We start from the raw sequence: 12,797 nt of genomic DNA, 5'->3' as shown, positions 1-12,797 counted from the left end.
TGTTTGGGGTTGAAAGGGATCTAAAAGATCATCTAGTTTCAATTTCTCTGCCAGTGGCAAGAACGCTTTCCAGTGGTCCTACTTCCCCAAAGCCCCTTTGAACACTTCAGGAGATGGGGCATCCACAGCTTCTCTGGACAGCTTGCTCCAGTGCCTCATTACTCCCACAGTAAAGAATTTCCTTCTCTTATCTAACCTAAATTCATCCTCTCCAGTTTAAAGCCATACCCCCTCATCCTGTCACTACATGCCCGAGTAAAAAGTGCCTCTCCAGCCTTTTCGTTGGCCTCTTTAGGTACTGAGAATTTACTATGGAAAATTCTCCTTTGACTTGTCTTACAGATTTCACTGTTGGAAGAATCAACAATAGTAAGTACTTCTTAACTGCCTAGCAGAAAACTTGTTTGGTAGAAAAACCAGTTCAAGCTCACGTTAAATAACATACTGAACACACCGGTGATTTAACACATTTTAAACACTTCGACACACTCGCGTTTCATTTGTAAACGGATCTATTTGCTCAAAGATACGACGTGCTCCATGTGCCTCAAATGCGCTACACGTGACCCGTGCTAAGGACACGGCACCGTGCAGATAAGCCTCAATTTCCACTGCTCCCCTACCCGAGCCCCTCGGCAGCAGGACAGCACAAGACCCCGGCCCTCGCGGGGGCTGCGCCAAGCCCCGCGTCACTCCATCACTCACCCAGCGCAGCCCTTCCCCGGCCAGCCCGCAGTAGCGGCGGGCGCTGTCCCGGAGCCCCGGCCATAGCCCGGCCGTGCCGGTGCCGGCCCCGGGCCCCCCGCGCCCGCCCGCCGCCATCTTCCCGCGGGCGGCGCGCGCCCCTTCCGGCCCGCCGCCTGACAACCGGCCCGTACCACTGCCCGCCGGGGGGGCGGGGAGGAACCACTGCTGCCGCGGGTGACGGGGGGCGCGCGGCACAGGTGGCAGCCGCCGAGGCCCGGCTTTCCCCGCCCGCCCGCCCGCCCGGCGTGGCTCCCGACCTCTGCCGGCAGACCCTCCCCCGGGCACGGGGGCCGCCGGCCGGAGGCACCGGCAGCTGCCCTCGGCGAGCGCCCACCGTCCCACCTCCGACCCTCCCCCGGGGACGTGGCCCCGCCGAACCTGCTCCTGTTCCTCCCTGAAGTTACGCTCAGAGAAACTCACCTCCCGGGCGGCGCTGGCCGCCTCCATGGCCCGGCAGCCGTGGCACGGCACTAAAAGTCCCCGGCGAGGCCTGGCTCCGGCGGGGCCGGCAGTGCCCGGCGGGGCGGGGAGGGCCGGGCCGGGCCGGGCCGCAGGTGGGTCCCGGTGCGCCAGGCTGGGCGGGCCCGAGCTCCGCCAAGTGCCTGTGCTAAAAATGACCCTGCCGGGCTGCTGATGGCAGATGTAAGGGGAGATGCAATGCCACAGAGCAAAGGATTCTTCTTCGTCTCCTTCACTGAGATTAACGCTAATTTGATTTGGTTTGGGTTTTGTTTTTTAACTACTTAAAAAAAAAAAACAAAACCAAAACAAGACAACAACGAAACAAAAATCAAACAACAAAAAAACAAAACCACCAAAAAACCCCCAACAAAACAAAACAAAAAAAACAAAAAAACCAAAAACCAATTTTAAAAAAAATCCCTTGTGCGAGCAACTTTCATAAGGCAAGGCGAGTGACTGGACTGCAAAGCCCCTAAGGGACCAGGATAGGTGGAAGTGCCTTTTTTACCTTTTTTAGCTGTATCAAACAGTACAAGAACGAGGTTGGCCGAAGCAGTGAACTGACAGTGAGTAGCAGTCAGTCACAAGGGACAAAGCCCCTCAGTTTTCCTCATCCTAAACTACAATTTAACCATATTCTAAATACGTACACTGGAAATCAGAAATAAATTTATGTGGTTCTTAAACTTCAATTAGCCCATGTAAACGAAGTTCAACCAAAGCACCGAAGTGAAGTTTACCAAAGTGAAGTTTTACTTCACTGGCCACCCCTCTTTTATTTAGAGCAGACAGTGCAGGAACAGCTACCTTTTCCTCATGGTGCTCTGGCAGCCTTGTTTCTGCTGCACTTGTGCCCCTTAAGATTCACTTTCTCTCTGCACTACGTTTTGATGTTTAAGACACCGCCATAGCAACAATAACCCCATTTTCTATTTTTTTTATATATATATATATATATATATATAAAAGAAATGTATCTTTAATGCAATTACGAATGAGGGGAGGATTTGTGAATCAAGGCTTTGAAAATACTCTTTAAAAACAAGGGAACTTGTCTGGTTATTTTACTCATCATAAGCCAAGTTTTTTAAGTCCAAATAAATTTAATGAGTACTGTTCTGAGAACTAGAGGGAGCTATTAGTTTCATTAAAAAAAAAAAAGAAACAAAACCCAACAAAAACTAAAAATACCACTCAGGTGTTTCCTGGCTGTTAAAAAAGGCCACAAAACCCAAAACCCCAAATCCTCACACCCTAAGTTCATCAGATTCTGCATTGCAAACGGGCAGATGATGAGCTGTCACCGACATGTTCTATGAAAAATCCTTTCTGTAGGATTTTTTCCTCCTGAGAAGCTGAGAGGCCACAGGAACAAAGTGTAAACAATTCTTGTCTGCTGCTGTGGAATGCAACAGGTGGATCTGGGATTGGTCCCATCTGGTTGTTTCTAATTAATGGCCAATCGCAGTCCAGCTGTCCACACTGTCTCAGTCAGAGACAAACCTTTGTTATTCATTCCTTTTCTATTCTTACCCAGGCTTCTGATGAAATTCTTTCTTCTGTTCTTTTAGTATAGTTTTTAATATAATATATATCATAAAATAATAAATCAAGCCTTTTGAAACATGGAGTCAAGATTTTCGTCTCTTCCCTCATCCTAAGACCCCTGCGAACACCATCACAATGAGAAGCTGACCTAACATTTTCAGGGAACTGCAGAGGGTTTATTTAAAAGGATTGGTTTTTTTTTTTTTTTTTTAGGAATTTCACTGCAGAACGAAACTTGTAGCTGGCTTAAATTTGCACTAATGTCAATGTTATGTCCTGGAAAGAATTCTTACCGTTTCGATGATAATCATCACTGCTGATGATGCTGCAGATTTTATTGTTTCTCTGAACTCAAGAGCATTCAAGCACAGAAGTATCTGATGTATCCAGCCTCCTTCTGGTTGGATCATAAGGAATAAAACAGGAGTAATTTACATAACTTTTGTCAACTTCATATAATTCCAACTGGATTCATTGTTTTTTGTTTTGCTTTTTTTTTTAAGATTGCAAATTTATTTTCCTTAAAATTACAAAACTTAGCACTTACCATTACTTGGAACATAGTTCTGGATGGCATCAGAGAAAGATGTTGTGACATCAGCTTCAGAGTCAAGTGCTGAACTGTCCATTTTTGTTTCAGAATTTACTGAAGCAATGGCTGTTGCTTTTGAATCTTGGTAACTGTCATGCTCACTGTTGTCAGCTACATACATTTCATACTCCTTCTCTGGTGCTTCTTCTAGTAGCTTTCTTCTGCCTGCTCCTGCACATAATTGTGAAGGGAAATCATGGTTACTTTTAGAGGATTCAACTCCTAAAAAATATTACCTTCTACAGAGATTTTAATTTTTTGTTTTTATTTTCCTCAACTTAAAGCCCAACACTAAGGTAAATGGGTTACAGATGTATGACTTAAGAAACACTATACAAATAATGATCTCAGAATTTGAATGATAGAGCTTTAAGCAAAACTTACACTGTAGTAAAGAAATTAAAAAATAAGTGCTCAGGAAGAAATATGTTTGGTTTTGATACTTAGTTTGTAGATTCCCTGGTCAGGATTAGTAGATCTCTTTTTTATATCCAAATACAAGTGGGGTAAGCTTTAGAGTGAGAACGTTTGAAAATACCATGTAGGATTAAAGATTAACAAATTCCAAGATACCAAGCTTCCCTGCAAAGTACAAGAAACCACAGGCATGTTCATGTAGAAATATGACTGAAGGCACCTGGCTGCCTCAGTTTTAGTAACTTGGAGTAAATGCCTGAAGCCAACGAAATACTGCTTGCAAAAAAAAACCACACCATGCTTACCCACAAAGAAAAGAAGTTACAGATTGTTAAATTTAATCATATGCTTCAAGGCAGTACTGGCCAAAGATACTCATCAGAAATAGTCCAGTAGTTCAAGAGGAGTAATTTGCTCTGAAACTGTTAACATTATATTAACTCAACTTGTGTTATCAGACCCTCAAAATATCATAAATCAGTCCATAACTGTTATGAGTTAGGCTCACTGCCTCTTCATTTCAAGTCACCAGAAGGAGAAAATGTTCCATCTGTTGTGGTTTTATTTTTGCCAACAAAGGATATTTTGTTCTTGCTAAATCACTGTTAGTGAAACATTACTCTTTAGCTGCAGTTTGGGCAGCACACTTAATTGTTATAGCAGACAAAAGCTCTGGCAGCTCTAGACGAACGTTCCATTTTTTCTGTATATTTTTCCTGCTCAGTGTCCAAACTGTGACCCTTTTGTCCAGACACAATGACTTGTTCCCTCCACATAGCATTATCTTTAGTTGAGTAAGCTGTGATTTCACTGTGAATTTTTTCAAATTGCTGCTGCTTCCATCACAGAGATACTCTAAGGGTTGCTTAACATCTTCTTTTAATTTAAATAAAATTGTTGACATGTCATTAATAAGTTTGGTAAATCTGTTTATCATACAATATTTCCCTGGTTTTGGTTTTTTCTGGGCTTTCTCTATATTTAATAGTATCTTACATTAGTCAGATTCCTTTCAACTTCCTCTCATTCTTCTGTGCAGTATTCAAGTGTACTAGTCCTAATGTCACTTCTATTTTCATTTGGGTTTTTTGACCAAACATAAATGCTTAGACTTTTTATGACAGCGTTAATAGTTAGTTTTATAAAATATATTTTCAAACAACCCTGATTGTCTAGCAAAAATACTACTGAAATCCTTTTTGTTAGCATATAATTGCTATTATTTGTATTTCTGGATTTTTACTCTTATTTTCAGAATCTTCCTCTTTTTCTTCTCCTAACTAGATTTAGTAACAGCAATTTTTTGTTACTAATCCTTTCAGTTACAACAGCATCTTCTTTTCAACATCTACTCTATCAGCCAGGTTTACGAGCAATCCCAAATTGCCAGGATTTAATTAATCCAGTTTTTTAATAGCAGTCTGGCATTCTAGTTAAATGGCTTTAGAAGACACTAGCTGTCTATTTTTTTTCTTTAAAAATGTCTTCTATTTTAGAGAGCTCCAAGGGTAAAAGTTTACACTTGGTCAGTCTTATATCACATGACTGTTGCTTTTATTCTTAATAAATTTTCTTTAGAAATACTTTTTTGGACATGAATTCAGCTCAAGACTGGTATTACTTTGTCTTTTGAAGTAGTATGCCTTTCAAAACTCAGATTAATTTTCTATGCTTTTGTATTTTGCACTGTCATGGTGATTTGAATTGACTGGCCTAAGTCTGAGGATGTAGATTAAAATTTTGTTTTACTATATCACAGGTGATTTTTATATTTCTTCCTAAGATCCAAATTAAGACTGTCCATTCTCTGGTACCAGAAGCTGATTCTGGGAACATGAATCTTCCCATTTTCATTCTCCTCCACCTTCCTGGCAATGTTGCACATTTATAGGAATTTGTTCAGTTTATTGCTTCTATCTGACAAGCTACTAGCAAGATTATCAAAAGCTGTCCAATCTTCTACTCATTTGGTAGATTTTGCTGAATTTTTTTCTCCACTGCCCTGTTTGTTACTTCACGCTGCCAGCTGATGAGGAAAGATCATTATTTGTGCAGGTATTACTGTTACCCTATGTTTAACCTTCTGATTTGAAGTGCCTTCAGTTTCTTTGCCCTGTGGTATTTTATCAAGGCTTACCAAAGTCTGTCTTTACTATGGAAGCTTAGTTCTTCTCACCTAGCTGTTTTTACCATCCATTCTGAAACTCCTTATTTTTCCAAATGGCCAGTTTCTTTGGAAATTTTGGTACCTGTTAAACTGAGGCCATTCAATGAGAGATGAGGAGAGAAAGGTTGCTTTGGACTCACTTCTTGGGACTCCCCAGATTTCTTGTGATGTTCATCATTAAAAATGTCCTGACTGAAATATTTTATGTTGTTTTTATAAAAACCCTGTGAGACACTTTTATTCTCTGATTTGTGAATTTCATCTTTCAGCAGTACTATCCATTTTGAAATGGCTTTTGGATGCTGAATTTTTTGTGCACCATAACCTTTGACTAGTTTGTCTCTCTTGGATGTTTTCAGACTAAGACTCAGTTCACTGTCACATGAGGTCTTCTTGATGCCCAGATGATTATTTGCAGTTCTTGGTAGTTCCCCATAATGCTGCACTTGCCCTTGTTGAACTCAGAAACTTCAGCTTGTCTTCAAAATGACTAAAAGATAAGCAATGGCTTTGTTCTTCCAGTATTTCTGTCTTTTCTCCTGTATTTTTTATGTTTGAGGGATCACAATTTAGAGGGGCTCATGAGAAAAAGACATTTGATGCAATTGATTCATGTTCCTGTTGATTATCATGTTTGCCCATATTATAATTAATAAAACTATTACAGATATTTGTATACCAACCTGATTGGCCACGTCTGCTTTCTGACTCCTGATTTTTCTTTTCAGCTTCACTATTTCTCAGCAGTTGGCTTTCTGATACCAAGTCTCCTTTCGAACTGTGAAGTTCAATTGGCTTCTCTTTGTCACATGTTAGTGTATCAAAAGATGATTCTCTGCTATTTGAGGTGTTTTTGGTGTCATTAAGAGTATGTGCACATGCTGGTACCTCCCCAGGATTTTGCCTGTTACTGTTTGAATCTTTTATTTCTTGTGCATAATTGTCATCTTCTTTATCTGTCACTGCATTAACCATTTCCTTTGATTCTTTGCCCATATGTAATTCTTTCTGGTCTAAAGTCTGCTCTTTCTCATTCTTGTTTGCTTGATCTGTTGTTTCTCTGCTTCTCTGGTCCTCCGTAGCAACTGTAGCTTCCTCAGCATGGCCAAAATTAAGAACATCGCTTAAACCCAAATTAAACCAATTTGATTTGGGTTCTTGGCTTCCGCTCTTTTCTTCTTCTGGCAGTACCTCGGTGACTGCTGTTTCTTCAGTACTAGAATGCTCAGGCACACCAGAGACATCCTGGTTTTGTGGATCATTTTTTTCTGATGCCAAGTCAAGATCTTCATTATTTTCACTAAAATACAGAAAGCTTGTCAGTCCACCCTGAAACCAACCAGATTCGGGGGGTTCTTGTTCCTCCTTATCATTTGACTCCTGTAAGTCTGTAAAGCTGTAATTTTCAGTTGCTACCTCTGTTTTTCTGCCTTCATAATTATTTGCTTCTGAAGATTCAGTAACAGCTTTTAAGGGCTCTTCATCATTTTCACTTTCTGTGGTGAACCATCCTGAAATCCAACTAGACTGAGTTTGAACAGGTTCTACTGGGAGACTGTTTTGCATTTGTGGCTCCTCAGTATCATCTTTCCCAGCCAACTTTTTGTTTACAGACTCCTGAATGTGAGATTCCTCTGAGTCATCTTCAGAAACTGATTCAGTTCTTTCTTCATTCTGTATGGGGTTTCTTGTATATTTTAAGAGTTTGTTTTCATGCAGCTTTGATTCTGCATCAGACAATGAATATCCACTTTCTTTTTTGTGATCATGTAATGCATTATCTTCATTTTCAAAATTGTATTTATCTTCATGAAGACAAAGGAAATCAGTTTCCTAAAAGAATAATATTAACTTTTAGAATGCTCTAATGTGTAATTCTACAGTAAAATATATCATTGTTCCTTCTGTTATAACTTTACACAAAGAACTGTAATTAATTGTATTATTCCAAAAGGTTCTACATCTAGATATATCTATATATATTATTTTAGAGAACAATAAACACACAACTGGAACAGTTATAAAAACACATTTTGAATAACTGAAATAAAATATCCATCAACAATTAACTGGATATTAGATTTTCAATTGTTGTAAACTGCATTGGAAACTCTAGTGATGTTGATTTACCTTAGTGAGCACTTCAACTTCTTCTCCAATTAAAACTTCTTCAACCTTAACAGCATCTCTTGGGAAATATCCAAAATCCTTTCCTTTCTGTAAAAAATATAAAACTAATAAGAGCATTTAAACTTTAGTGATATATATGTTAGGGACTTGCACATGTGCTGGAAAAGTATGGATGAACAATAAGCTTATAGAACACCCCCCTATCTCCTTAGTTCTGTTTTGTCCAGTAATTGGTTTATTTTTCCTTCATGGAAGTGTTCCCCTTGCCATTTCAGAAGGCAAAGGAAAGGATACTACTCCATGTTATTTTATTCTGTATTATTTTTATGAACATGTGTTTGTGCAGTACCAAAGCAGGAGCCTTAAAGCTACTTCAGCTGCAGTGATGGTCACAGCCAACTCCTACTAAAATTGGCTGCAAATTTCCCATTGTCTCAAATGGGGAAAATGTCATGCCTTAATAACTAATGACCCATATTGAGTTACAAGAAAAGTAGGATATGAAATTCAGATATGAGACTAGCTGCAGCTCAAGAGAAAATTACAAAGAAGAAGGCAACCCTACAGAAAATAAGTTAATGATAGGGTCCAGAAGAATCAAGTCCCTCTGGCCAAAAATCCACAGCTGTCTTTATATCAAATCATTGCATGTTGCCTTTAATGGAGGGATACATCTTGGAAAGCAAGGAATAGTGAAGTACCTGCAAAGATACTCTTGGATGAAAGAAAAAGGAAGACAGAATTTCACTGTTAAACAATAGATGTGACAGATTATTTACAGAAAAAAAAAAAAAAAGCAACTACCCAAAAATGTACTAATGTCTTGTAAGTTTGAAGCACTTACAGAGTTTTACTAGCAGTGAAACTTGGTTTGGATCAATGCCTCCATTCCTTCTTAAATGACTGTTCTAATTTCATTGACACTTGTTCCAAGTCATTAAATATGCAGGATAACTTCTCTGGGAGCTTTCCTTAGGCACTGAACTATGAAGCCAGGTCCCAATACTGGATGGTATATCCACAGACCCATAGGTAGGAACCTGACCTGATAGACCTGAGTATTTTTAAGGGAACGAGATTAAATAATTACAGCCAAATGATAAGATTAAGGAAACAGAAAACTTGTATTTGGATCCTGACTTTGTTTCTCTATGAGTGATCTTTGCCAGGATTTGATTTTCTCTTTCTGTATAAAGAAGGTAACAATGACCCATCTCCCAAATACTGTATTCATCCATGACTGGTTAATATTCCAAAAGAGATTGAAGATCCTTAGAAGCAAGTGGACTGCAGTTGTTATGCTATTACTCTATCTAAAATATTTATGGGGAAAGTCTTCCAGATTGAAGTACTTACACTTCCTGTCCACAAGTTTTCATTTTCCCTTGAAAGTTTGGAGTATACAGTGATCTCCTCCCCTGTTCTGAAGGTAAGATACCGGCAGTCAGGCCCTAAGTAGTCGGTAGTGGCTTGAACTCGGCTCATTGCTTCTGGAATAATATGGAAAGAAATAAACAAATACAACATCCATTTTATCTGAAGTCACTTTACTGAAGAAATCTGATGTATATCAAATACTGATGAATTGCAGTAGCAAACATATTTATGTATGTGCTTTGTTACAATGCTAATCCATTTATATCATCACTTGGAAATCAACTAATGCAAACAGCAACCCTGTCTTGTTTTCTTTCCCATGTGCTGCAGACATCAAGGGGAAAAGCTCTTGTCCCAAATGGACATTTTTCAGTGCTTGCTTAGCCAAGATTTCAATGCTTAAATAGAAAGGATGTATGCAGGATTAGCAAATACAGTTACTAAAGTAATTAATTAACATTAACATTTATTTAGGCTAACAACTAAAAAGTATTTCCCGGGGATACTTATAATTTTATATTTTAGAAATTCTAAGTTAGATCTAGTAATTATTTCAGGGATTTTGTCCTCTTTTTTGATTACATTTATGTTATGATGAAAATATGTACATTTTAGGAATATAAACCTTAAACGTGTTGTTGAAATCGATGTTTCCAATTCAGTTTGAATTATTTAAAGTTTTCTTTGTCTCCACCCCAGTCTCCCCATAGAAACCACTACTGATGTGCTCTGATCAGTTTGAAGCCCCTTTCACACGCTGTTCCACAAAGATAGACATCTCTGAACATTCAAAACCTACTGAAGTTGGTATGGCTCCACAAGATAATAGAAATCCATCATCAGAGGAAATCTAATGTCTCTCCCACTTCAGGGGAAATGGAAGATTGAAACTACATTGAAAATACAACACTTAAGTCTGCCAAACCAATGGAAACAGCTTAGAAACAGCTTCAACTATGATTTTGACAGGTTTCACAATGGTAGTCAGTGGATAGTAAACAGGACATTTTTTGTCCACTTGTGATTCAGTGGCTTTGCCTCCTGCAGAGTTAGTTACTCTTTGAAAACCACAATAAATAGTTACAGCACTTTCTTCAGGTTAAAGAAGAAAAAATAAGTAAAGAGTAAATATTAACAGAGTGTTTTGTAAGAAGGATTACAAAAGAAATCCCAAACCAGTTTGCCAGTGGAAAAAAACTCAAGAGTTCTGCAGAATCTGCTATGAATGTACTATAAACACATGATAAAGGGTCTTTTTTCTCAGTTTTTAACCTACCATTTTAATATTATTTGCATTTTGTTTATTTTATTTTGTACCTGTAAAGAATGAGTTAAAAATACTTTAAAGCTATTTTATACCCCTGTTTTGGGGACACCTGAGGAAAACTAGCTATTCAAAACTATTTTTACTGAACTTTGATCCATATAACCTTACACAACAATCCATCAAGTCTTTTTTTCTCTTTTTGTTTTAAAATTTCAAGCCATTGCTCTTAAACTTAACCACAAACATTTGCTATGGCTACTCATTTTCAGTCTGTTTCATTGCTAATTTTGACATTATGATTCCCAATAGCTGCATATACGCCACAGACTCCCTGTGAAAAAAACCAAATTTTTACTTACTCTCACATTCGGGATCACCACACTTCTTCCATTTTGAAAGTACCTTTGTACTTTGCACACTCGCTGAAAATGAAATTACTAACAACAGAATTCTCTGATCCAAGATCCTTGACATTTTAGATTAAATCCAGGATGCACTGAAACTGTGGAAACTGCATTGATGTGCAGTTAGCAAGAATATTCTACATTTTTCTTAGCCTAACAAAACATTGCAAGTAAACTTTCAATCTGTTTTCCTTCTCCGATCTGCTTAAACAGAAGTACACTGTGCTAACCTGCTAACAATCTGCAGAGTCAGGTGTCCTGATTATACACATGCATTAATAATTAACTATGTTCTGATAGCTAGGCTGATGTTTTGAATACAAAGAAAGTAGTTCAGGTCAAATAAAAATTTAGCCTCTATCAATCAGATAGATTCTTCTGTACTGAGTTTGTACAAGATTGTGCCAGGGGAAATTCAACAGCAGTTGTATTAGGATTATTTCTGGAATATGACTGCATTTTTAATGTACCTTCTTCATGTGATTTTAAGATGGTGTAGTGTGATGACCAAGAAGCCTGGCAAGGTCTAAGACAGCCTGCTATCTACAGCCTACACCACATTCCTTCTACTTTATCTTTGCAGATGGATTTCTGCATAGCTGACGTCAAGAAAGGAGGAGTGGACTGGAGGAGGCCCTGTGGAGATAGGACGGTCCTGTTTTGGCTCTGAAGAGCTGAACAGAAAAGAACAAAATCCTATGACTGGAATTCTGAAGGACACCATGGCCAAAATAGTAACTTCTGCCTCAGTAAGGGTTTAAATATTTAATTATTAAAGCACACACCCTGAGTCTGCTAATAAGATTATTGAAGTACATGCTACCACGTATGTGACTTAACTACTCAATCCTCCACCTAGATTGTGCTACATTTAAGAAGGAGGAGGAGAATAAGATGGGGCTGTAGGTAAGCTGGATAGAATTTTCATGTACTTAGTGAAAGAACCAAAAAGATCTTGGAGTCAGTTACTCTTGGTAACTTGGTAAGACCTGGATGGTTACTCTCCTGTCTTTACAAGCAGAGATGCTTAGTGAGCTTCTGCATAGGATTATTGCTATTACCCAGGCTAACACAATATTACTGCTATTGTTAGAGCTCTGTCACATCTAGTGCTGTTTATCAACAGCAATTCCAAGTCTGTGTTTCTGTTGTTTCAGTAAACCAAACTCTGTGTGCTATGTGTGAATCTGGGACAGTGAGGGTTCTTACTGAGCACAGCTTGACCTGTAGTTTTGGATTGGTAAATGGCATTATTTGTGATTCTGGGCTTCTGAAAGTTCTTGTTGATCACAACCACACCTATAGTGCCAAATTGATTATAATTATAAATCAAGGCCAGCCACCTTCAGACCCTCTGTTAAGGTCCAGCTGGAATGCAGAGGTCATGACTTTCTGTCAGTCTCTATGTCCTTAACACAGTAGATGAACTATCCATTTTATGCTTATATTGATTTGCATTAATACTAACCTAGCTACTGACAGTCTTCTAGCTTTGTTTGTTTGTTTGTTTCTATAATAAACTATTTTTTTCTGTTTACTGATATGTTTTAGATAATTTATAGCTGGTCATTGGGAACTTGGAACAGCAATGTTTTCCACATATTCTTTTGGAGCTTTCTCATGCACTACATCTAAGTACAGTCCATCCTTTAGCATGGGGAATACTTATTGGCTCCAAAGTCTTAA

General features: G+C 38.7%; 1 protein-coding gene across 3 annotated transcripts in view; it reads right to left on the bottom strand.

Annotated features, from left to right (window-relative positions):
- The window catches only part of MIA2 (MIA SH3 domain ER export factor 2), a 36,964-nt gene extending 25,613 nt beyond the window's left edge, over positions 1–11,351 (bottom strand). Inside the window, exons 1-6 of one of the 3 annotated variants that reach the window (XM_018907413.3) lie at positions 11,067–11,351; positions 9,420–9,553; positions 8,064–8,150; positions 6,617–7,766; positions 3,305–3,520; positions 3,051–3,154 (exon numbers count right to left, since the gene is read on the bottom strand). In XM_018907413.3, coding sequence (XP_018762958.3) covers positions 3,051–3,154; positions 3,305–3,520; positions 6,617–7,766; positions 8,064–8,150; positions 9,420–9,553; positions 11,067–11,181 — 1,806 coding nt within the window. In that variant the 5' untranslated portion in view covers positions 11,182–11,351. Of the gene's footprint in view, positions 1–705; positions 853–1,167; positions 1,328–3,050; positions 3,155–3,304; positions 3,521–6,616; positions 7,767–8,063; positions 8,151–9,419; positions 9,554–11,066 lie in introns of those variants that run through there. The other 2 variants (XM_018907415.3, XM_009101899.4) reach the window with 2 other exon arrangements.
- Positions 11,352–12,797: the final 1,446 nt, after the last annotated feature.

The sequence above is a fragment of the Serinus canaria genome, chromosome 5, assembly GCF_022539315.1.
Source record: "Serinus canaria isolate serCan28SL12 chromosome 5, serCan2020, whole genome shotgun sequence".
Lineage (NCBI taxonomy): Eukaryota > Metazoa > Chordata > Aves > Passeriformes > Fringillidae > Serinus > Serinus canaria.
This window is presented reverse-complemented; position numbering and strand designations above follow the sequence as displayed.